At 39.0% G+C, this 27,488-nt stretch overlaps 1 protein-coding gene across 1 annotated transcript in view; it reads right to left on the reverse strand.

Moving 5' to 3' along the window:
* Nckx30C (solute carrier family 24 member Nckx30C) overlaps positions 1 to 27,488 on the reverse strand; it is a 163,196-nt gene that overhangs the window by 15,624 nt on the left and 120,084 nt on the right. Inside the window, exons 5-6 of the mRNA XM_076365145.1 lie at positions 24,818 to 24,953; positions 16,891 to 17,143 (exon numbers count right to left, since the gene is read on the reverse strand). Of these exons, the coding sequence (XP_076221260.1) occupies positions 16,891 to 17,143; positions 24,818 to 24,953 (389 nt within the window). The remainder of the gene's footprint in view (positions 1 to 16,890; positions 17,144 to 24,817; positions 24,954 to 27,488) is intronic.

A 27,488-nucleotide genomic window follows, 5' to 3' on the forward strand; every position in this document is an offset into this window, starting at 1 on the left:
CTTCATACATAAATTCTCACAGATGCTCAGTTCCATCAATACTCGGTCCAATAAATATTCGTTCCCAAAGATATTCATTCCCATAGATACTTCTTACTCTCATATATACTGATAACAAATGTTTCTTGTTAAAGACATTAATTCCCACAAAAACTTCTTAATCCCATAAATCCTCAGTTCCATCAATACTCACCCCAATAAATATTCCTTCTCAAAGATATTCATTCCCATAGATACTTCTTACTCATACATACTGATAACAAATATTCCTTGTCAAAGATATTAATTCCCACAAAAACTTCTTAATCCCATAAATACTCAGTTCCATCGCTCACCCCGACAAATACTCAAAAACATGAATTCCCACACACACTTCTTAATCCCATAAATACTCAGTTCCATCGCTCACCCGACAAATACTCAAAAACATGAATTCCCACAAAAACTTCTTAATCCCATAAATTCTCTGTTCCATCGCTCACCCCGACACCTACTCAAAACTATTCCCACAAACACCTCATCACCAGCATTCACTCCCAGACAATCGGCCACTTTCAAAGACATTAACGTCAACGACAATATCCGCGCACGTCACGTTTCCTCAAGCTAGCATCCCCATCTTTCAACCGCGTTAAACACCGCGACGCTCGTTACTCGCGAGTCCACATTGAAACAACATCCAATCAGCTTCACCCTAAACGCAATAATCATTCCGTAACGGCGGCTCGACTCTCGCGCTTTGATTTTTGCCCAAGACGTTTATTAGCCGACTTTACTGCCGTCCCCGTTCTCCGAAACGAGCCGCTCGCTCCGAGATTTATCGAGACGCCGCACGGAATAGGAAGCCGATTAAATTAATTAAGTCAATTAGCCTAATTACCGGCTACGGCCAGCGCGCTAGCAGCCTCCGCAGGCTTCCCGCGGCCGAGCTTCGTTTTTCCTCGGGGTTTCTGGACGCTCCGGCCGAACTTCGCGCCCCAGATTCCGCGAGATCCCTATTGTGGCGGCCGAAAAGCTGCCTTACGTAGGGAGGAAACCGAGCGCGAAAGAAGTTGACACAGTCTACGGTTTCTCAATCTAATATTTCAATTTCTAAATGTACAATGAATATGCCGGTTGGTCGGCGTACGATATATATCTCTCCGCTAGTGGCGGGGGAGTGACGGACGCGTGGGTAGGATTCCCAAAAATTGGGAAAACCCTACTTCCGCCAGCGGTCCGTCGGCTGGTTCCGTCAGCCGGAGACTCGGAAATTTCTAACGACCGTAGCAGCAATAGCCCCAAGGATCGCCTCGACTTTAAATTACATGTAGGTATAAAATTCGTAGCTATTGCCTACCTTGGGCTCAATCCACGGATTAACTAAAAACGACAAGCAATGGGTCCCTGGGCTTTATTGCTGCTAGGATAGGCTCGCAAAACGGTTTTTTTATATCTAAACGCCTACACTTACGCCACTGGTTCTTTCTTTTTCACCTTCTACCGTTAGAACTGTTCCTCCGCTCGAGTCTGCTTCACAGTCACACATTCTAAAGATTTTCCAAAGGTTTTCCAGGCCTCGCTCGAAACTGCCCAGTTCGACAGAAACTTTCCACTGTTTATCACACATCTCTTCACTCGTTTCACCGTTATCCTTCTTCTCTGTCTTCCGAATCTTTTCTCTTCGTCTCGATCTCCTTTTCCATCTTTCTTTCTTCGCGCCAGTATATATTTTCCGACGAGAGTTTAGCGACTCTCATTCCGCGCGCGTTACCGACGTCCTCGCGAATCTCCGCGACACCGACGTCAATAAATGTTGAGGAAAACATTTCCATAATTCATTTCGCTCGCTTTCGCCACTTCCGCCACACTATCTTCGACGGGGGAACTCGGCCGGCCGAGTGCGCTGACTTTTTAATGAACCATTGACTGATTGCAGCCCTCCCGCGCCGGCTTGCGCCTCTCCTGGGACCCACGGCTAACAGTTTACGGGGTATTAACGATTTAACACCGCACTCGTTACACACAGTTAGCCCCCTTTAACTGGGCTCGCTGCTTCGGGTCCTTTTAGACCCCATTAAGCTTTCATTCCTTCAGTGTCGCCGGAGCTGTTCCGGCTATTTTCGTGTAACTATCGGATCCTCGCTTCCACCAGGCGCTTTTGAGCTTGAAGGATTTGTCACGAAGTTGTTAATGATGTTTCAGATAGTTTTTCCTGTGATTTATTTGAAGTAGACGGCTGAAGTGAGGATTATAGCGTTGAGTTCTCGAGGTTTAGTTCTTTAAATCGTTTCGCGATCTTCGCTTGAACTCTAAGAAGATTAACACGTTGACGCCATGGGGGCCACCGGTGACCGCTGATCAAATCGAATTACTATGGTTCACTCAATGAAACAATGATTATATGAAGACATTTCTATATTATAAACAATGCCACATAATACAGTGACATTCGTATAGTAATAACGTAATTCGATCAAATAATTTAATATTATATTTTTTTCCACTTGGCGTATTTTCCTCTGTGAAATCGTGCGGTGTTCAACGTGTTAATATTATCACTTGAAAACTCGCTTCTTGTGAAATCTTAACTCGTATCAATGCGCCAGTGATTTAAGAAATATGGACACTACTCGATTCATTCAAATTCGAAGGAAATATTTTTTTGTTCTTCATTATACTCAAACGCAAACGTAGAAGTACACCTATAATTCTCTTTCCCAAGAAATGATGAATGACAAGGTACATAGTCGTAATTAGAATTCGAAGGAAATATTTTTTTGCACTTCATTATACTCAAACATAGACGTAGACATACGCCTATAATTCTCTGTCCCCAATAAATGAATGACAAGGTACATACTCATATCAATTAGAATTGAGAAAGAAATCATAGAGCAAGAAGTTGATAAAATTTTCTCTCATCGAAACGCAGTATTACACATTCAGATCGTCACCGACAGCTATTCCTCCTTTCGTCGCCTATAGAATCCCAACAGTTATGTTCCCTTCTAATCCGAATCAAGGATACCAATTAAAGTTTACCTCAGATCATCCAAAGAACCAATCTAAACCCTACCCAATTCTCTATAGAAGGTGCAACGTTAATTTCCAATATCTCTATCAAGCATTAACCGCGCGGCTGAAAGGAGCAGCAACCGGCGTGCTCCGCTTGACGAGTGTTGCGATCTGTCAGGGGCTCGTTGGAACATCGGCGTAGCACTCGAGGGACCCGGCCCTCGCGAGATTTAACGATCCCACGGAACACGTTTAGAAGACGGGGAGCATAGACGTCGATGCGAGGCGAGAGAGGTCGTGACCTCGGGGATTCGCGAATATTCCAAGGCGTCGGAACGCGTCGTCTCAGCGACAGCCGAAACGGATCCGTGTCTTCTCGCTTGTCGATCGACCTATCGCGTTAACCACTTCACTGTCGAATTAAATCGTTAAAGATGCTTAATTTTTCTTACCATGTAATTGTAAACTGGTGTGAAAATATCAGACACTTTGTAATCCTGAAGTGAAGCATTGTGGTTTGACTGTCATTCTTATTTAGTAATAAATAGTTTCAACTAAAAAACTGTCGAATTAAATCGTTAAAGACGCTTAATTTTTCTTACCACGTAATGCAAATTCGTGTAAAAATATTAGACACTTTGTAATTCTGAAGTAAAGCATTGTGGTTTGACTGTCATTCTTATAAATAAACAGTTTTAATTAAAAATGATTTAAATGTTCTAGTATTTGCATGTATAGTCTAACTCTTTATACTAGAAAGTTTCTCATTAGAAATATTCAATGTTTTCTGACGAGACATAGACATTCTTTAATTTCAGATTAAGATTTCGCTGAATTTGAGAAATCTAAGTGTTATTCTTTGTAGAATGTGATTCATTCAAATGGTTAAACATTATACTTGTTCTATTTTGTATAGTTTGCTCTATGAAACCGTGTCATTCAACGCGTTAACCCCTTGTTAATCATTTATTCAGAATTCAAAATGTAATGCTTATTCTATCTACGTCTGCTCCAAATCCTAACCATCGATAATTGAAGAGTAATATTCAATCTACGTTTAAGCAAAGTAGATAATTGGATTTCTCAAATTCAGAAAATTTTCGTCACGCGTATAACACGATATTGTAGGTTAAGAGGTTAAGGAATCAGTCGTAGGGCACGGGGTTAACCCTTAGCACTCCAGATGGTTTTAATCTATCAGCAACTGCAATTTTTATAGTATCTCTAATGAAAATGAGAACTACTATAATATTCCTTCAATCTTTCATTTCCATTCTCAGTACAAAATTTGGATATGTGGAGAATCTAAGATCTTTTACACATCCAAATTCTGCACTAGGAAGGAAAATAAAAGATCTAAGAAATGTTACAGCATTTTCCATTTTCATTAGAGATACTATAAAAATTGCAGTCGCTGATAGATTAAAACCATCTGAAGTGCTAGGTGTTAATATTATACGTGCATTTACAAGACTCCACAATTTCGCTGTATCCAGCGAAGTGCTGGCCACTTCTCGAGTGCGAATGGATAAGGGGTTAAACGAGAGTCGGTATTTCGCAACGAGCGTGCGACAACGCGAAGGAAAACGGACGCCATTACAGAGGAACAGCGAGGAGAGCGGCTGAATGGGCCGGCGCAACGACCAATTCCGCGCATCTCCTGACCCGGCTCCGTCCGATCCTCGCTGAAATTCCAATTTATAGGTTTCGCGGCAGCTCAAATATCCCCTAACCCCTCCGGCCGCCCCGAGCCTCCGCCCCTCTCGCCAGCACACTCGTACAATAACTGGCGACGGGCCAGTGATTGATTCGGGTGGTCCTCGAGTTGTGACTTCTGCTGGTCCGGGTCACGCCGCTGTTATTTGGGTCGAAAAGCGGCCGAAAATTTGCGGAAAATCGGGGATATTAGAGATTTACGGACCCCCAGAATTTTGGAAAATGCCCGAGAAGCTTCTTCGAGCTTTGGGAAGTCCCTCGATACCGGATGTTTCGAGTCTGAGTGATTTGAATATCGAGGAGAAGTCTTTTGAGCTCAGAACTTACACATTTTCAATATTTTATGTCTATAGACACACATTTTCAATATTTTATGTCCTGCGTGGAAAACTCTTCAATTGGAGGATTTTGGAAAATGTGGGGGAAGCTTCTTGAAACCTTGGTAAGTCTCTTAATGCTGGAAATTTGGAGTTTGATGGCTTTAAGAAGATAGGGGAGGCTCGAAAAATACGAAATATTGAAACTATGTATCTTATGTAGACTGCTCTTGGTTCAGAGAATTTTGGAAAATGTGGAAGAGGCTTCTTGAAGGCTTAATAAGTCCTTCAGTGCTAGAAATTTAATTGCTTTGAAGATATAGAAGAGGTTGTTGAGATCATCAAGACATGAAATATTGAAACTATATCGTATAGAATGTTTCTGATTCAGAGAATCTTAGGAAATATAGAAGAATCTTCTTGGAGCTTTCGAAAGTGCGTTAATTCTAGAAAGTTTTCTGCTTTGAAGATATAGAAGAGGTTGTTGACTTCATTAAGACATAAAATATTGGAAATACATCGTATAGAATATTTCTGATTTACAGAATCTTAGGAAATATAGAAGAATCTTCTTGGAGCTTTCGAAAGTGCGTTAATTCTAGAAAGTTTTCTGCTTTGAATTTTCAGAGGTTTAACAGGCTTGCCTCTCATGTAGGATGTTCCAATAAAATAATCCATTGTCGCTCGTGCCTTTCTATTTTGCGAAATTAGCTTGCAGCCTCGAGGATTAAGAACAGCAAAAAGTTCGCATGGAACCTCGGGTCGTTTATCGAACGCGAGGTACGAGGTATACGCTACAATTTGCAGGATCACCGATGCGAGTTTAGTGGTTGATTAAAAAAGGAATTCTTATAAATGCGCGTCCTGTTTTGCCCCGGCTCTGAGTTACAGAGAGCTTTGCGGGCACCGGTAATTCTTCCGGGACACCGAGTCGCGGCGCAACCTGTTCTATTCGACGGCGAGGTGTATTTAAATTGCTGGCTCTGTGAAACTCACCGGGACTTGAAGCTTCGTTTGCGCAGCACGTTATCAAATAAATATTTTAATAAACTGATTTAACGGTGCGCCTTCGTAAAACTTCTCCTGTAAAAAGTAATGAAAAACCGGATTCATAGGAGTCTATAGGAAACTAGGTTACGGAAATTTAGTGTGTACATCTGTACCTATGCAGTAGAAATTTACAGTAGACATTCATACAATATTCTATAATAAAAATCTATGCAATATATATAATATAAATTTACGATAGAAAATATTCAAACTATACGGAGATCGCGTAAGCAACTTTCAAGAACACAATTGGAAGGCCAGAATTTCAATTAGAAAATATTTCTTAACCCTTTGCACTCGACAGTTCACTAGAAATTCGCAACACTTTCTGATAGGATACAGACGATCTTTGAAACTAATTAATGAGAAAACATATATGAATTAAGAAGGAAAGTTATTTTATTTCAATATTCCACGTATTGATGCATTATACAAAGCTTAATATTATATATAATATAAAAGACTTAAATAGTATACATAATTAAAGACTTAAATATTATATATAAATAAGTCTTATATATAATATTTAATTTATAATATTTAACTCTTTGCACTCGAGAGGTGACTCTCACCACTTGATTTGATACAGTAAAATTATAAAGTCTCATATATAATATTTATCTATAATATGAAAGTCTTATATATAAAACTTTATAATTTTACTGTACCAAATCAAGTGGTGATAGTCACCCCTCGAGTGCAGACTTAAATATTCTAAGCAGAATCCTCTCACAAATCTACATTTCCTTCGACACAATTACATTCCGAAGTTCCCCGTAAAGATTACCAACTCTCCAATAGATTAAGAACTGCACTCATAAAAATTCCTCGGACCAACCGAGAGACGTTCGGCCGATCCCGTGTTTCCTGGGAATCTCCTCGATACTACCGACGAAGATCTCTGATTTAAGCAAAACGGCGCCTAATATGATTCAGTTAAACTCATTGTGCCGGCGTAGGTACACGTTTCCGATATTTCCAATAGCTGCCGATTGCGAATCTATCGTCCTCGGTGGATGGAGGAGCGAAGAGAAAGGGGGACGCGGTTCTTTAGTTCCTTTCAACGAGTAATCGTTCCCGACGTCGAGCAATTTCCGTTCGCCGAAGACACTCTCTTTTCTCCGGCGCGGATCGATCGAGAGCTTTAAGGAAACTTTGCGCGTTATCCGGCACGCGAAAGGAAAAGTCTGCGGTGTACGCGCGTCGCGACGCGTCGCCTCGGCTGCGTCAAGATTCCATCCGAGGTTGGTACACAGCGAGACTATTTGTCTTTGCCTGTAAGTTTTCATTTCGAAGATAGACCACCGCGCTACCGTGTATCCATGCTAGTCACTCCGCGACCTTACTTCCGAGTCATCGTTCCCTTTGACTTCCTCTGTGTGCCTTCTGCGGTGTTGGCCTTAGCGGCACTGAGTTTCGTGATTTAGCGATTCTACCTGTAAGGTCCTACTGCTTTTGCTTTTGTTGGGGGACGTAATATAGCGGTGAGATGTACTTGTTGACGTTTGTCTTGCGAACATGACGGAGAATAGATTGTTTCCTTTTTTAAATAAATATTCAATTGTAAGAGGTAGAAGGTGCTTGCAGTATTCAAATTTGGTTTCGTGATCTTGCCTTGTTGATGTTTGTCTTGTGAACGTGAAGGAGAATAGATTGCTTTTTTTTTAAATAAAAATTCAATTGTAATAGGTGGAAGGTGTTTGCGTTATTGAGCTTTGCTTTTGTGATCTTGCCTTTGCTTTTGCTGAGGGAAGTAATATAGGGATGAAATTTACTTGTTGATGTTTGTCTTGCAAGCATGGAAGAGAATAGATTGTTTTTTTTAAATAAAAATTCAATTGTAAAAGGTAGAAGGTGTTTGCGTTATTGAAATTTGCTTTTATGATCTTGCTTTTGCTTTTGCTTTTTTTGGGGGAAGTAATATGGGGATGAAATTTACTTGTTGACGTTTGTCTTGCGAACATGAAGGAGAATAGATCGTTTCTTTTTTTAAATAGGAGTTGAGTTGTAAGAGGTAGAAGGTGTTCGCGTGATTAAAATTTGCTTTTGTGATCTTGCCTTTGCTTCTGATGAAATTTACTTGTTGATGTTTGTCTTGCAAGCATGGAAGAGAATAGACTGTTTCTTTTTTTAAATAAAGATTCTCTTCCATGTTTGAAAGACAAACATCAAGTAAATTTCATCCCTATATTACGACCCCCAACAAAAGCAAAGGCAAGATCACAAAAGCAAATTTATAGGGTAGAAGGTGTTTGCGTTATTAAAATTTGCTTTCGTGATCTTGCCTTTATTTTGTTGAGGGAAATAATACAAAATCTTAATATCATAATAAAACTATTTGCTTCTTTTACACAGCTTTGATACAGTAAAGCTTTGATAAAGCGAATGGAAAGACTCGAGTTATGCAGGTTTCGTTTCACAGAGTTTCCCAATGGAAGAGGTTGAAGAAACAAGAATTCAAATTGCAGATGTATTTATATTACAGTAGAAAGCTATGAAGAAATTTCACGAGTTATAGAGTTATTATTGAATTATTCATCTGTACTAGAAAGAGAGACAGCTGCCATTTGCAGTTATAAAGGTTTAAAGAATCGTCAACAACAAACGAATAATGCGGTAATAATTCTATAAATTCAGCCTTTATAATTATGGAATTTCTTCGTAGCTTTCTACTGTACTTTAGAAGCAGAGGAAGCTATTTGCAGCTATTAAAACGTTAAATCGTCAACAAGCTATCAAAGAACCCTTGAAGAATTTGTAAGTATTCAAATTGAACTTGAGGAATTTGTAAATATTCAAATAGAACTTGAGGAATTTGTAAATATTCAAATTGAACTTGAAGAATTTGTAAATATTGAAATAGAACTTAAGGAATTTGTAAATATTCAAATAGAACTTGAGCAATTTGTAAATATTCAAATAGAACTTAAGGAATTTGTAAATATTGAAATAGAACTTGAGCAATTTGTAAATATTCAAATAGAACTTAAGGAATTTGTAAATATTCAAATTGAACTTGAAGAATTTGTAAATATTGAAATAGAACTTAAGGAATTTGTAAATATTCAAATAGAACTTAAGGAATTTGTAAATATTCAAATAGAACTTGAGCAATTTGTAAATATTCAAATAGAACTTAAGGAATTTGTAAATATTCAAATAGAACTTGAGCAATTTGTAAATATTGAAATAGAACTTAAGGAATTTGTAAATATTGAAATAGAACTTGAGCAATTTGTAAATATTCAAATAGAACTTAAGGAATTTGTAAATATTCAAATTGAACTTGAAGAATTTGTAAATATTGAAATAGAACTTAAGGAATTTGTAAATATTCAAATAGAACTTAAGGAATTTGTAAATATTCAAATAGAACTTGAGCAATTTGTAAATATTCAAATAGAACTTAAGGAATTTGTAAATATTGAAATAGAACTTAAGGAATTTGTAAATATTCAAATAGAACTTGAAGATTGATAAAGGCTAAATAGAACACGCGTTGTACGATTATTTCATCCCCAAAAGACGTTCGGAGCGTGGTGTTCAAGGGTTGCTAAAGGGAGGAGTTACGAGAACTAATTTTTATCCCAGCTTTCACGGCGATTTGATCGCGCAACGAACCAAGCCTCCACGATTCCTGAGGAATAACCGTCGCAGAGACGTTACAGGACCCGCGAGAATCCGTCGGCCATGCGCCGGCGAGATGAGTGCTGGTTAACGAGGGACTCCAGCTCGCTCAAAGTAACGTAATCGTATTACCCGCTAATTAACACTGGAACTGCCGGCACTGCTCGATTTCAGATTTCAGATTTCCTGTTTCGTAATAATTCCTGTAATCGAAAACGGTCGTGTTCTCGGGCCGGGATTAGCGAAGTCGGTTTAATCGCTGGCGAAATTTTGTACGGCTTAGTGCTTCAACTTCAATTTTGCGATGTTTAGTTCTTCAGTTCGAAATTCTGTGATGTTTAGTTCTTCACTTCGAAATTGTTTGATGTTTAGTGGTTTAATTTGAAATTTTGTGGAGTTTAGTGGTTCAACTTGATATTTTGTGAAGTTTAGTGCTTCACTTTCAAATTTTCTGGAGCTTAATGCTTCACCTTCAAATTTTGAGAAGGTCAGTGCTTCACCTTTAAATTTTGTGAAGTTTAGTGCTTCAACTAGAAATTTTGTAAAGTTTAGAGCTTCAACTTGATAATTTTGTGAAGTTTAGTGCTTCAACTTGATAATTTGAGAAGTTCAGTGCTTCACCTTCTAATTTTGAGAAGGTTAGTGCTTCACCTTTAAATTTTGTGGAGCTTAATGCTTCATCTTCAAATTTTGAGAAGTTTAGTGGTTCAACTTGAAATTTTGTGAAGTTTAGTGCTTCACCTTCAAATTTTCTGGAGCTTAATGCTTCACTTTTAAATTTTCTAAAGTTCAGTGCTCCAAATTTTGCAAAGCTCACTATCTCCCACAGCAAAAGTAAATCGTAAACTACTAACTTTTATACGAGAAACTCCTAACATGTTTCCACTTAAACCAATTATCCTCACAAAAAATCACAAATCGCTTATATTCACAGAGAAAAGGAAAAGGGATCGGTAATATCCACGAAAGTAAATCCCAAACGAATCATTGTCACAGGAGAATCAAACGCGAATTGATTTCCACGGGAAACGCTTGTGAACCGGATATTTCCACAAGAAGACATAACAATCTAGTTATTTCCACAGCTCCGTAGTCGCAGAGTTAATAACGCTTGAAACAATATCGCGATGACTGTCACTGCGATCCCTGGAATCTGATTTCAGCATAAATTCCCATTTGTCGATGATTTGCGAAGAAGCCTCGATGGCGTTCGATACAAATACGCCCCTCTCGTTATTCGGATTTCATCGAATCGAACGGCTAGACACTGATACGTTAAAATCCAGACAAACTACGGTATCGCGCTCGAAACAGAAGAGCATGATCGTTGGCGCAGCGTACAATCGACATTTTTATTTACGGCGACTCGTAACGCGTCATCCCTCGATTTCAGGCGTCTCGGGAAACCATAACTTTTATTATCCGCTATAAGTATATATATAGTAGTCACTGTTTTCGGAATTGTCCCTCGGTTCGGCTTGATGTCCGATCGTCAAAAATATGGGCTCTTGCAATGCGAAGAACCACGATTCTCTCGTGAAAAAACCTAATGAAAGCGTGCGACAAGATTCGCTGGCGTAAGGGTACGTCTTTAAGAAAATCGACTCTGAGATGTCGCCTTCACGAGACTATAAGTAGAATTGCCGAGCGATCAGCAGACGCGTTAACAGAGTTTTCCTTAAATGCTTGTGTGCGTGACATGATCCTTGAGCATAGTCCGTGTCGGTTTGCTTCAAAGACCGCCCCTCTTTTTAACTTCATTCTACTCCATCGACCAGACGAGTCTTCAGTCTTGACACGTTGCTTGTAGCCGAGTCGTTGAAGAAGGTTTTAATCTTGGTTTAATAAGCATTGGATCAGTAATATTCTATCATTAAGTAACGGAGTTTTAAGAGTAATCGTTTTGAAAATTGAGTCGTTAAAGGTTCGAAGAATTTTATATAGCTTCGTCTAGATGTCTATGTTATTTCATTTATAGAATAAAGTAGCTGGCAGTCATTAAAGACTGTTCCAAATTTATATTCGATTCTTTAGAAAATAAAGCTCAGCTCTTCGAAGATTAAAACATTACAGTTTTGTTAGGGAACACTGAATGGTAAGAATTTTCTATTGATCAAATGGAAACTTGAGTAATGGTTGATTAGAAGAAACTTGATTAATTCATTTCGATTGAAGAGTATAATTTATTTCTTCTATATGAATGAGAAGCTTTCGTTAGGAAGTATTGAATAGTAACAATTTTCTATTGATGATCAAAAGGAAACGTGAGTAATGGTTGATTAGAAAAAACTTGATTAATTCATTTCGATTGAAGAGTATAACTTATTTCTTCTATATGAATGAGGAGCTTTCGTTAGAAAATATTGAATGGTAACAATTTTCTATCAATAATCAAATGGAATCTTGAGTAATCCTTAACTTAAAGTTCAAATATAACGTTGAAACTTGAGTTTGAGAACTTGAGAATTTATTTCACTTGAAGAGTATAATTCATTTCTTCTATATGAAGGAGAAGCTTTTGTTAGAAAATATTGAATGGTAACAATTGTCTATCGACAATCAAATGTAAACGTGAGTAATGGTTGATTCGAGGAAACTTGATTAATTTATTTCAATTGAAGAGTATAATTTATTTCTTCTATATGAACGAGAAGCTTTTGTTAGGAAATATTGAATGGTAACAATTTTCTATCAACAATCAAACGAAATCTTAGTAATAGTCAACTGAAAGTTCGTACACAACGTTAAAACTTAACAAACTTATTCCAACTCAAGCCTACAATTCATTTCTTATCCAAACAAAAAGCTTTCATCACGAAAGCTTTTCTCCAAGAACCAACCAGAACACCCGGTATCATCCAGCAAACACTCGAAAATCACACTCGATCGCGTCCAAAACAACGATCGTCCCATCAAACGCGAAAACATCAATTTTCCTCGAGGAAGCAGCTCCTTCTTCTTCACGGTGAACTATCTAATCACCCGTTAGACTCCTCCCGTCGAGGCCGCATCCATCACGGGTCTCCGACGGAGACGCTCGGAACAAAAAGGCTGTTCCGGGCGAGCGTCGGGGACGAGGATCGATCTCGTTTCCCGGAGGGAAGCTGCTTTTTCCGAACGTATCTTATTTCGCGGGCATTAGCGAGCCCGGGGTCGCGGGGGCGTGGACGTTTGCGGGCCGGGGTCGGGGGGCGGATTGTGTGTCTCGCGTGAAAATTGCCATAACCGATGCCCTCGATAACGCGGCGCGATGGCCGCTTATAACCGGAGCCGCGTAAATCCATACGCGACCTACATTCGACTGCGGGGAAAACAAATACCGATAAATTATCTCGCCGTGGGAAAAACTCGCTCGTTGTCTCTGGCTCTGTCTGGCTTTTATCGCGAGGAAACCTGTTACGGCGCGAGCGAACCATCGAATGTGAACTTTGCGTTCTGTAATGCCGATGCGAGTTTCATCGCGACGGAGGATTGTTTGTAGGAGAGGAAGACGTTTAGAATGTTTAACCCCTTGTAGAATGAGACTCGCGCTGAACATTTCTAGACTAATTTAACAGGAATCAATGCTGTTCGTTACCCACGGATCAAAGCGAACTATTTCGCTATTATCGACGTGTCTTCGAATGAAATTTCCACTTGAAGTAGAATGGACAATTTTGTTGCATTCCTTCGAAACTGTTGGTAGTAAAATATACAAACTTAGCGAAGGTAAATAGTACGCCGAGGGGTTAACAATTTAACCCTTTCTTTTTTGCTCTGTTAGTCTTTCCTGCTCTGTAGTTTGATAATAGATTAGAAACGACGTGTCCACGTGTTGCCTTTTGGAATGGATATTAGCGAATCAGTTAAAGGTTTTGTTCTTTTTTGCGCTGTCAGTCTCTTTTGTTCTGTAGTTTGATAATAGATTAGAAACGATGTGTCCACGTGTTGCCTTTTGGAATGAATACTAGCTAATCAGTTGAAGGAGGTTTTGTTCTTTTTTGCTCTGTTAGTCTCTCTTGCTCTATAGTTTGATAATAGATTAGAAACGACGTGTCCACGTGTTGCCGTTTAGAATGGATATTAGCGAATCAGTTGACCCTTAGCACTCCAGATGGTTTTGTAATCTATCAGCAACTGCGACTAATTTTTATGGTATCTCTAGTGAAAATGAGAAATGCTATAACATTCCTTCGATCTTTCATTTTCCTTCTCAGCACAGAATTTGGATGTGTGGAAAGTCTAATAATTTTAGGGTAGTTTCTTTTCGTTAAAATATTTGATATTACAACTGGTGCAATTTTGGAGCCTACAGAGTTCAAAGGGTTAAAAATATACTTCATGCTCATTCTCACTCTCACGTGTTACGCGCAGACGTTACGTTCTCTATACCGCGTGGCAGCGGATTAAAAAATTCACAAATACTTCATAAGGCTTTGAGTTTTCATTTATATTCCAATAAAGTCGCCGAAACTTTAACAGGTCAAACGAATACCGCGACTCGGCCCCGGTTTCTATAAATTCGTCCCCCGAAATTCTGCATTTGCATAAAAATCCGTATCCCGCCCGTGATATTCGGGAGGTCAAAGTTAGAATGGAGAATGTGGGTACTCCGGCACCTGCGCGAGATAATGCACAAAAGTGAAGCACGATCGTAACCGAGACAGAGATCTTTACGTGCTCGGTTGTCCGTGTTGAAAAGATTCTCTGATCGGTGAAACTGGCTCGTGGACCTCTTTGTTTCGCCGAAATTCGGTAAACTTGACCAATTAAACGATTAACCTTTTCAGGCACAGATTCTCTCGGTTCGCAGCGTCATACGCGAACTGTGAGTCAAGTATAAGTGAAAGGTCAATGCCGTCTCCAGGAAAAATCAAATTACTGGGTTTGCTCGCGTGCAAATCAAAAACGTACAGCCCTAGCTCCGTTGCCAAGGTAATGAGGATACTGATTCCGCCGTCATCCGCTGTCATCCGCGCTCAACGCGGAAATCTTAGTTCCTAGCTACTTTATCGCCACTTGAATTTTACGTATTATCTCGCGGGGATCTCCGTTTTCCACTCCGACCTTTCAAACGTTGCGGTTGCAGCGCGGATTTTTATGCAAATACTGCGTTTTCATAAGCGAACAGACTGGAAACGAGATCGAATTAAAATTTATCTCCGTTCGACTCGTTAAGCGCTTTCCATGCACAGTTCCGGTTGTTTTGTAATCTATCAGCAACTGCAATTAATTTTTATGGTATTCCTAGCGAAAATGAGAAATGCATTTCTTCAATCTTTTATTTCCATTCTCACTACAAAATTTGGATGTGTGGGGAATCTAATAATTTTAGGGTAGTTTCTTTAAGATTCATTAAAATATTTAACCTTTTGCACTCGAGAATATTTTTCTCCATAAATATTCATTATTTTCTGATGAAATATCAATGATATGTCTTACAACTAACATAAAGAAATACCTTGCATAAATTAAGTAACAGAACTATTTTATTTCGATGCTCCATGTGTCGATGCATTATATAAAAATTTAATATTGAATTCTAAATTTTATCATTTCCATGGGTCAAATCAAATGGCGACTGAAAGGCGCCTCTCGAGTGCAAAGGGTTAATATTATAATTGGTGCAATATTAGAGCCTACAGAGTTCAAAGGGTTAATCATATAAATGTTGTGCGAATATTATTACTGTACTACTGTAATTAAAGAAGTAGAATGGATCTAGACTGCAATTAAGTCAGCCATTTTTAAACCCTTTCCTCTTTAGCAGTCTGGTGCAAAGGGTGCTTAAAAAGTTCCCGGAATTCCGTCATTGAGATTTGTTTCAAGAAACGAGTCCCTTGATCCAATTCACTACCCTTTTATTTAAATCCCCGAAAAAATGTCTGAAGGTCCCTCGTATCCGCGAAGTTGGTCAACTATCTTCAACACTGCGGAAGAATATTCAAAGATCTCGCGTTCCTTTGTACGATGATCCGTGCCTGTCGGAAGAACACGAAACGAAGCAGAAAGGGGACACGCTTTTGTCGCAAGCCTCTCCCACCTACGGAATCTCGCTAGGATCTTGTGTGCTGCGCACTAGTCATCATTCTGGTGCAGAGGTTCGCAAAGTATGGGTCGCGAGAGATTTATAATACACTTCGCATGATTATTTAAAGCGTTTTGGAACGGTCGAATCGCTAAAAGAAGTGCAGGTACGTTTAATTAATTATAAAGAATTTTGTAAGTGAATCAGACGTCGAAAGATAGTTTATAAATGTTGCCTAAGTTATTGCGAATTTGGGAACCACTGCTGTGTATATGTAAATGTATCGTAAGACAGCTCATTCAACTGTCACGTGGAGTCATAGCGAGTAATGCAACTATGTCGAATTGGTCACAGTGAGTTTTCTAAGAGATTGAGTTGCAAACTATTATTTCTGGAGAGTTTAGGTTCTCAAGAACTTGGGAACCAGTGCACTGTATAGTATAGTGCAGAGTTCACTCAATAGTTACGCCGATCTAGCACAAGAAACGAAAGAAAGTTATAAAAGTAGTAAATAATTGTTCAGTTTCTCACAATCACGTCGTTTGCCACTTTTCGACTGGGTTTTTGCAAAGACCAATGACACTCAAACAATTAAAAATATTTTCTAACAGAAATTAGTGTATACCACATATGGTACACGTGGACCATGGTAAAATTCACCTCAAATCATTCAAAGAACCAATCTAAACTCCCATTTCTCAATATAAGCTGCAACGTTAATTTCCAATATATCTCTTTTCTACTTGATTTTTGTAAAGACCAATGACACTCAAACAATTAAAAACATTTTCTTACTGAAATTAGTGTGTACCACATATGGCACACGTGGACCATGTTAAAATTCACCTCAAAATACCCAAAGAACCAATCAAAACTCCCAATTCTCAATATAAGGTGCAACGTTAATTTCCAATATCTCCCTTTTCGACCTGATTTTTGCAAAGACCCACGACACTCAAGCAATTAAAAATATTTTCTAACAGAAATTAGTGTGTACCACATACGGTACACGTGGACCACGTTAAAATTCACCTCAAATCACCCAAAGAACCAATCCGTACTCCCACTTCTCTACACAAGCTGCAACGTTAACATCCAATATCCCTCTTTCCGACTTTGCAAAGACCCATGACACTCGAGCAATTAAAACTATACATATCATAAAACATAGCTCACCCAACGGTCACGTCGAATATGTTGCTACCAACGGAGCTCGACACCGCCATGTCGCCGAATCCTTTCCGCGCGACGATCACGCTGGTGATCAGGTCGGGGATGCTGGTGCCGGCTGCGAGGAACGTCAGCCCCATCACTTCCGGCGGTATGCGGACCGTGTCGCCGGCCACGTTCGCCCACCACACCATCAGGTACGAGTACGCGGCTATCCAGAAGATCGACCCGATGAACGTCACCGCGAACAGCTTCTTCCCTGCGGAGAAACAGATCGATCGGATCTCTCGGCTGTCCACACCTTTCGACGACGCCCGCAACATCCCTGGAACCTCGGTGCCACCCTTCGATTCTATGGGAAGACCGCAAAGGTCCCCGACCGGCGTTCCCTTTGAATTGGATACCCTTTTCCGATCCTTCGATGGATTCTACGCTCTCCGTCTCTATCTCTCTCCGCATTTCTGGGAAGCAATCGCGCTCGATAATGGGAATGGGGATTCTGGAATCTGATGTTTCATGCGTTTGAAGTTTGATCATTTGCCTGGGTTTTGATTCAGCACCGAGAGATCCTGGGTGCTCCTTGAGATTGGATTCGGATGTATTCAAGATTAGCTTCTTTATGCGATACACCTTTGTGTTCGTTGTGTTGCTTCGGAGGTTTTTGTGAGGTGGTGTTTAAGGTGTATGGTGTAGGAATGGTAGACTTTTAATTGATGAAATATCGAGAATAAATGGAGAAGAAGAAGGAATAAAAGATAAATAACTTGATTAACCCTTTGTGGATGAAGTGAAATGTTTGGAACACTGAGTTGCAGACGATTTAGTTGTTTGAGAGCGAGAGGTTGTATAGTTTCATTTTTTCCTATTGTTTAAGCATTCGATGTGTAACTTAGTCATATAGTATAATATATATACATGTAGTGTCACTAGAAACTACGAGTGAAAGCAATTTTCATAGATGAACGATACTAAACCTCCAAATAGTCAGAGATAATACTGATAATCTATTTCATTTCACACTTCGATGGACAATGTTATTAGGAAAGCAATGTAATATCATTAGAAACTACAAATGAACAGAATTTTCACAGTTAAACGATACTAAAATTCCAAGTACCCAGAGATAATATTAATAATCATTTTTATTCTACAATTCGATGGACAATGTTATTAGAACAATGTAGTATCACAGAAACTACAAATGAAAACAATTTACAGAGTTAAACGATACTAAACTTCCAAACACCCAGAGATAATATTCATAATCTATTTCATTTTATAATTCGATGTACAATGTTATTAGGAAAGCAATGAAATATCATTAGAAACTACGAATGAAGAGAATTTTCACAGTTAAGCGATATTAAACTTTCAAACACCCAGAGATAATATTAATAATCTATTTTATTCTACAGTTCGATGGAAAATGTTATCAGAACAATGTAGTATAAGTAGAAACTACAAATGAAAACAATTTTCATAGATGAACGATACTCCAAATAGCCAAAAATAATATTGATAATCTATTTCATTTTACAATTCGATGGACAATGTTATTAAAACAATGTAATATCACTAGAAACTACAAATTAAAATTTACAGAGTTAAACGCTACTAAACTTCCAAATAGCCACAAATAGTATCGACAAATTTATTTGATTTAATTCAATAGATAATCGTCGTTTCGGGACACCCAGTGGATACGAAATGGTGGTCAGAGGCATGGATACCACGCCCAGGGGTATCGGCCGTAATGTAATTCGAAAAGGTCGAAATATCTGCGATTATACGTGTATCGAACGGCTCGATAAGGATCTGAACTGTGCTATCCGGCCGACATCGATGCCCGACGGACAAAATGTCGGGCAGAAGTAGAGGGAAAGGTCTTTCCGTTCGATCGCGACGCGGCTCGTTATTTCAAGAGCGATTTCCGGGGCCGGGAATACGATCAAAGGGGACGGATACGGGAAGAACAGAGTCGGCGAAAAGAAACAAAGAGAAAAAAAAAAGAAGAAGAAGAAGCGAACGATCAGTAGAACGAACGATCGGTTCCGCCATTGCGGAAACGCGAGCCACCGATGGAAAGTAGACCACCGGGTCCGCGGAATTCCCCAAGTTCCTCGAACACGTCGGCTTTAACGTTTCAACTGGCTGGCAGCTTGAAATGACCCAATTCAGAATTTTCATTTGATAATTATTGAAATTTCTAAGGATAAATTGACCCATTTCGGAATTTTTGTTTCATAGTTGTTATGGCCGTTGAAGCCGAGACGACCTGTCCCCGGAACTTTTGTTTCGCAATTGTTCGAATTATGAACGTAGAATGACCCATTTGGGAATTTTGATTCTACGATTGTCGGAAACGCGAAGGTACAGTTATTATTTCGAAAGCTTTGTTTTAGTTGTTTGTATCGCAAAGATCGGGCGAGCTGTTGCAGGAGTTTTGTTATAATTGTTGGGATTATAGAGATCAAGTGACCTATTTCAGAATTTTTATGTTACAGTTATTCAAATTATAGAGATGAAGTGACCTATTGCAGAATCTTTGTATCACAATTATTAAAATTATAAGGATCAAGTGACCTATTTCAGAATTTTTATATTACAATTACTCAAATTATAAAGATTAAGTGACCTATTTCAGAATTTTTATGTTACAATTATTAAAATTATAAAGATCAATTGACCTATTTCAGAATTTTTGTACTACAATTACTAAAATTATAAAGATTAAGTGACCTATTTCAGAATTTTTATATTACAATTATTCAAATTATAAAAATAAAGTGACCTATTTCAGAATTTTTATATCACAATTATTAAAATTATAAGGATCAAATGACCTATTTCAGAATTATTATATCACAGTTACTGAAATTATAAAAATCAAGTGAGCCATTTCGGAATTTCTACATTATAATCACTAAAGTTACAAAGCATTGAGAGGTTCCAAAAAAATGAATTCCCGCGTGTTTAAATATAACGATAAGAGTAGCTCGAAATTTCGAGAGATCCAGGTGCTCGCCTAATTTCCATGAGTAATTCTAAATTCCCGTTCCCCCTTTGACTCTAATTACCCGGTAGTGCTAGCGTCGAACTCTTCCTCCCTTCCGGCTGAACGATAGAGCATAAAAAATGTTCCATCGCGCCCCTAGGAACTAGGTAGGTCTCGCATGGAACGCCCGTCAATTATCATCCTGTCCGTCGACGGGGTATATTGGAAGTCCAATTAATCATTTGCTTCTTTTATGCTCGCCGCTTATCGCCGGTATGTGCGAACAAATGATTCGAACGACGGGAATAAAGATTTCTTCTCATCCCTCTTTTGAATATCGCGTGTCACTGTGGACACCGTGCAATCTGACTTGTCGATAATGATAATAGCAACGGCTCCCGTGATTGTTAACGCGAGAACGGAACGCGTAATCAGGGGAATATATTTAAATTCCGATCATTCCAGGGACAAATAAGAACGGGATATTTTTTTATAATCGATTTATCTACGGAAATCCAATTAATCTCTCGTTTCTATAACGCATCAGATTTATGATGGAATCTTTACAATAAACATAAAATTCTCCTGATTCTAACTCAATTATCAGAAATCAAATAATTTTGTTATAATCAGACTCTAAACAGAATTGACCTTTCATTAATCTTTCGTTAATTGATATCTTGAACTCCTTTAGTTTCACGAAGTAGAAACTATTCGAGAACAGCTCGTGAAATGATAAAAATGTTTTATTCTTTCCACAATTCTCAAAAAGATACCATATTTCTCCGAGAAACTAGTAAATACATTGATAACTCTGCCTAACGATTGAATTTCGTAGGTGAATTCGTTATATTTAGAAGCCATACAAATTTCCAAGCACAATAATGTTTCATTCAACAGAGACTAAAAGTTCAAAATTCTTCATAACGATTGCCCTACTGTTCCTCATACATTCAATACATCCAAAAAACTTCAGTTCGTTCGACGCGTCGCTAAGAAAATTAATTGTCAAATCGACGGAAAAAATGCTGTCAGCCGAATTCGGGCGACACGGCAGTTAAACTGTTAAAGAGGCGTTCAACCGTCGGCAATACGCAGTCGCGGTACGAAACAAGGTTGAACGGCGAATAATTCGCGTAAACGGGCAGCTGCGGGTGTACCGATTAAAAGCTGATTTAGATTTTCGTGTGTAACCGGCTGCCTAGGATAAACGTTAAGGGACGATACCGTGACGCGGAACGATTCTCGCCGATGAAACGGAACGAAGTTTGCTTAATGGATCTAACTAAACGGGGCTCGGCCTGTTCCGGTGTGCGATTCATCGGTTCGATTTTCCGCGGGGCAACGAATTTTTGCCTGTGGCGAGTGTATTGAAATCCGGCAGAGACTCTGCCAGAGAAAACGAGAAAGAAACCGAGTATATACGTGTTTGTATGTGTGTGTGTGTAAGAGAGAGAGAGGTCGCATCGCAATTTTCTAACAATGAAACACGGCGGGCAAGCTATGAATAGCTCGCTGCGGCAGCCGGCAACAATCACTCGTCGATTCGAAATTAGCGTGTCAATATCATCTTTCGTCGGCTGGCATTGTGTCCGGTTGAAATACAAGCCCGCTAATAGGCCGAGATAATGCGGCCTGGTATGTGACTGATAGCAACCGGAGAACGGTTTTGAATCGCGGATGCTGCATGCGCATCTGCGTCTTAACCCTTTCAGGACGAATGTCGACGGTTTGCTGGGATCAAATGTTCATGTTTCGAGTGTTCTGTTGGAAATGAAGGATTTATTTAGGGAAGGATTCGTAGGGAGTTTCGTTTTGTGTGTTGCTTAATGGTGAAATTGCTAGATGGTCGGAATGACGTATTTTTGATTCCTGATGAGTTTTATGTGGTAATTGTCTTCGTTTTGTCTGTTGTTTAATGGTCAAACTGCTAGATGGTCGAAATGACCTATTTTTGATTCCTGATGAATTTTATATAGCAATTGTCTTCGTTTTGTTTGTGTTCTCTTGTTTACTGGTTTATTATTGTGATTACGTAGGTGTGTAAAATGGAGATATGCAATTAATTCTATCTTCTGTGTGGTGGATGTGTTTTTAACCTCAGAAAACATTGATAGCAACCGGAGAACGGTTTTGAATCGCGGATGCTGCATTCGCATCTGCGTCTTAACCCTTTCAGGACGAATGTCGACGGTTTTCTGGGATCAAATGTTCATGTTTCAAGTGTTGTGTTGGAAATGAAGGATTTAATTAGTGAAGGATTCGTAGGGAGTTTCGTTCTGTCTGTTGTTTAATGGTGAAACTAGTAGATGGGTTGAAATGACCTATTTTTGATTCTTGATGAGCTTTATTTGGCGATTGTCTTCGTTTTGTTTGTGTTCCCTTGTTTACTGCTTTATTTTTGTGATTACGTAGGTGTGTAAAATAGAGATATGCAATTAATTCTATCTTCTGTGCGGTAGATGTGTTTTTAAGAGGCGTTTAACGCTGGAATTACCTTAGCCGTCAAAATGGCTCATTTCTGACGTCTTTTTGCAATTAGGAAGGTAACAGATGTGTCTCTGGGGAATTATTAAAGAAGTTAATTCAACACCACGCGAACTGAAATGTAGATCAATTAAAGTCTCAACAGATGCACTGTTAGAGATTTTATAGAGGAATTTTGGAAAGTCAATTGAACTGCTCGGTAGTTTCAATATTAAATATTATAATTTCGTAACTTTATAATATTATAATAATTTTATAATTTTAAGTTTAATTTAATAGAGATGCTACAGGAATTCTCGAGTTCCTCGGCTGAGAAATTGCACAAATAATAAATTATTAAAGTTCATTCAATACCAGTCGAATTGAAATGTAAATCTATTAAAGTCTCAATAAATGCACTCTTGGTGATTCTATAGAGGAATTTGGAAAAGTCGATTCAACTGCTCGGTAGTTTTAGTGTTAAATATTATAATTTCGTAATTTTATAATTTTAAATTAAATTTAATAGAGAAGCTACATGAATTCTCGAGTTTCTCCTCAGCTGAGAAATTGCACAAATAATAAATTACTGAAGTTCATTCAATACCAGTCGAATTGAAATGTAAATCTATTAAAGTCTCAACAGATGCACTCTCGGAGATTCTATACAGGAATTTTGAAAAGTCGATTCAACTGCTCGGTAGTTTCAGTATTAAATATTATAATTTCTTTATCAAACAGAAGCTCCGATTCTCAGTCTATCTACAGTGTAGAGACGTTACAGGAATTCTCGAGTTCCTCAGCTGAGAAATTGCACAAATAATAAATTACTAAAGTTCATTCAATACCAGTCGAATTGAAATGTAAATCTATTAAAGTCTCAACAGATGCACTCTTGGAGATTTTATAGAGGAATTTGGAAAACTCAATTTCACTGTTCGGTGGTTTCAGTGTCGAAACACGTAACTTCTAAGGGACCGACTCTGATCAGTCCCCGAGCAAATGAGAAAGGGGCGCGAGCGGATGCTTAACGCGACACACGGAAGTAAGGTTCAAAGAAGGTCCGCCGGCTGTTTAAGGGGAATTTCATTGGCGTGGTCGGCCGAAGAGGAAACGGTTCGATGTCCTTTGCGGCCGGTTACTCGAAAGGGAAGGGATGGAAACGCGGGAGCACAGGGGACGACGGACCGTCCGTTGACTGAACGCTTTTACCCTGCGCGCGGCGGTGCCGATTTTCAAGTGTAATTTAGCGTGCCCCGTGGCGGGTCGCTGCTCGAAATCCGCAAAGATTACGCTCCATATTCGCTCGGTGTGGTTGCTTGTAAATGCGGCGTGTGCCGGAGAAATACGGGGATACAAAGTGGATTCGGGCTGGACGGAGGAGAGAATTAATCTGTCCTTCGAGGACTGCGGATGTTAGTCCCGATGAGCGATTCAAATGTTTGAGCACAGCGATGGGATGTAGCACTGGGATCGCGACGGGCGAGTTGTTTGATTGTTGGAAATTGAGTGATCGTTGAGTGGAATAGAGCATGAACGTTTTGGGATTTCGGGGGATGGTTTGAATGGTTTTTAACGGTGAGTAGAGTATCCAGATTTTGGGAGTTTAGGGAAAGGTGTGAATGATTATGTGTAAAGTAGAGTAATGAAACTGTAGAATTTTTGGAAAATCTTTGGACGATTGTAAAATAGGTTCGAAATGGAATATTGAGGGAATTGGATTTTAGAGAAGGTCTGAGTGATTTCTTAAGTATAAAATAATGTGTCAAGTTTCTAGGATTTTGGGGAAAGATTTGAATGATTTTTAAGTATGAATATAGTATCCAGATTTTAGGATTTTAGGGAAAAGGTTTGAATGATTGCAGTACAAGTTCAAAATTGAATATCAAAGCTCTTGGATTTTGGAAAAAACGTCTGAGTGATTCCTTAAGTATAAAATCAGGTATCAAGTTTCTAGAATTTCGGGTAAAAGGTTTGAATGATTTTTCAGTATGAATATAGTATCCAAATTTTAGGATTTTAGGAGAAAGGTTTGCATAATTCTTAAGTGTAAATGAAGTATTAAAATTATAGGATTTTGGTAAAAAGGTTTGAATGACTGCAATACAAGTTCAAAATGGAATATCAAAGATCTTGGTTTTTGGAAAAAACGTCTGAGTGATTCCGTAAGTATAAAATAGAGTACCGATATTCTAGGATTTTAGGAGCAAAAGGTTTGAGCGATTGTTAATTATAAAATATAATATCAGGTCTTTAAGATCTTCGAAACAAAGAGATCGAACTGGAAGATGATCAACTGATGAATCGCGATTTAATCTCTACGATTGCCATTAAGCTCCTCCACTTCCCCCAGTCCTCTGACGCTTCTTAAAGAATCTTAAAGGATCCAGAGGATCCTGATCCTCTAAAGCTTTCCACGGACCAGCTGAAATGAAAATTGAACCTAGATTCCTAGTAATTTCCATTACTCACCCCTAGGTGTCCTCGTGTCGGGCAACGTGAGCCACAGAGGGAACAAAATGGGCGCAACCAGAATGTACGTTAGCCTCTTCTTGGGACTGCTGGGCCAGCCCATGTCCAAGGCCTCTGGAGGTTCATCCTCCTCTCCCTGCAATCAGTTCATTCGTTAACACACAATCAACTATGATCTCAGTATATTTCACGTATTTTCTTATAACAATTTTTTATTTTATATTTTATTATATTTTATTTTAATGTATCCAGTTTATTCCTTATTTGTCCAAAGGATAAATTTTCATTCTTTGGACACTGGTGATGTCTTAAATCCTTGCACTATGATTTTTTCTATAACTGTACTCAACAGATATTTTTGTTCGTAATTTATTAGATAAAGAGTTCTACGCTGATTCTGTATTTATGCTCACTCTGAAGCAATTAATATAGAAAAATAATATTCAATTCTAATACAGATGTTGTTTTCCTCAATAGAATAATAATATTCGATCATAATGCAAATATTATTCGTCTCAATAGAAAGATAATATTAGATTTTAATAAAATTCCAATTTCAACAGAAACATAGCTTCTCTATACAAAAATAATCAATCCAAATGCAAATATCATTCGTCAATTTCAATAAAATTCCAATTCTACCAGAAACATCACTTTCCCCAATACAATAATTACTAAAAATAATATTCCATTATAACAAAAATATTCGCTTCAATAGAAAAACAATATCCTATCGAAATAATTTGGCATTGAAAGAAGCAGTACCATTTCGATTTTAAGATGACGTGTATACTCGTCTACACAGTTAACTGGTTAATTACTCAAATAGCAAGGGATAGGTATATAATTTCCTTTTTCTCTGTTATTGAGATATTTAACATAATTACTCAAATAGCAAGGGATAGGTGCATAATCTCCTTCTTCTCTATTATTGAGATATTTAAATAACTTAATTACTCAAACAGCAAGGGATAGGTACATAATCCTCTTCTTCCCTATTACCGAGACATTTAAATAACTTAATCACTTAAAAACTCCGCTCGCGACGAAGAAACAAAGGACAAGAGACGCCGCTTGTTTCTCTCTAGTTAGCACATCCCCTAAATCCGTTCGGTGTGTGCCTGCTCGAACGGGATTAACCGCGCCCCGGGAGTTTTATCATCCGCGACACACTCGGCCCGTGAGCACAATGCAGCCACGGCCAGCGGAGACACGCCTCTGAAAACCGCTGGCACCCCCGGCAAAGGCACAAAGCAAGTCCTTATTCATCCTCGGCTAACCGCGGCACAATGGCCTTCCAGGTGTTTGAATTTCCCCGGTTGAAAATCGTTCCGGCCGGCCGTAATTGTTGCGGAACGCAACACCGGCCGACCACCTCCGACAAACTCGCAGCGATCATTTCGGGGATCAGTCTGCTCCTGCGGCTAGCATTGCGGCTGTCCGGCTATGAAGGGACTTTTCTACTGGTGGCTAGCTCTTCGTAGAATCGCATCTTCCGATTCTATTACTCGAACGATATCGTTGAGTTATTCAACCTCGTTTCAATTGATATTTGTCGTTAGGCTTAGGCTTTTGGGAATTGGAAAATATTGAGAGAATCTACATTTTGTTTATGTGTTAATATTGATTATGAAAGGATGGCTTTTAGTTTCTTAAGGTTCTTCGTTTATCTGAGCTTTTGCTGTTGTGAAGCTAGTGTATTGTAAAGAATGTTATTTGGGGGTTATCGATGGTTTAGGGATAATATTGTATTATTAAATAATATTTAATAAGAATTTTAATATTTAAATTAGAATTGTTGTTTGATACTGTTGTGTAGTATGTGGATGGATTAGGGAATATAATAGAGTGAAATGTTTGATTAAATTCTGTGGAAACGTGAATCTTTTCGATATCCATGGTTTAATTATAGGTCGGAGAGAGGGAGAATGAGAATGGGAACAGAGGAGATCGAAAACGAAGTGAAAATTGATCGATAAAGCTCGACCTTGGGTAGAGGAGGCGGAGGGCGGCACATTAAAAAATGCGGAACTCGTAAAACTCATCGGCCGCCGGTGATTTCGGTTCGATTATTCGCGGCAGCGGGAGCGAGACCGAGATAGCTGGTCTCCGGTGCAACGACGATGCCGGGTAGTAGACAGAATTGACCCAGATTCCCGGCGTATTCAAAATGAAAAGGTCTTCTCACTCGTTTAGGACAAAGAGGGAGGTTCGAGGATCCATCGCGATTCCGCGGCGGTAGCCTAATATCGGCCGAAAAGATGGCACGTGGCTAATTTCGACGCTCGCGGGAACCGATCCAATCCGTTACACGGACGTCCGACGCTTCCTTTCAAACTGTCGACGGTGATCAAGGGTCGTGCCTCGTCGACCGGGCTCGTGGAAATCGTTCGGATATCGATTCTTCCGAGTCCCGACGATAGGTTCTCGTCTGCTTTTAGTCGAAATTAAATGCGAGGGGAGGGTCCTTCGCGAATGAGAAATTTAATACTGAAAATTTCGTTGTTTCGAAGTTTGAAGGTTTCGGAAATTTGAGCTTTGAATGGTTGAAGGCTTGGGTAGTTGAAGGATTGAAAAATTGAAGGGTTGAAAAGTTGGAGATTTGGGGATTGTGGATTTGGGAAGTTGGAGGTTTGGAAAGTTGAAGGTTTGGGAAGTTGGAGGTTTGAAC

Source organism: Nomia melanderi, chromosome 2, assembly GCF_051020985.1.
Source record: "Nomia melanderi isolate GNS246 chromosome 2, iyNomMela1, whole genome shotgun sequence".
Taxonomy (NCBI): domain Eukaryota; kingdom Metazoa; phylum Arthropoda; class Insecta; order Hymenoptera; family Halictidae; genus Nomia; species Nomia melanderi.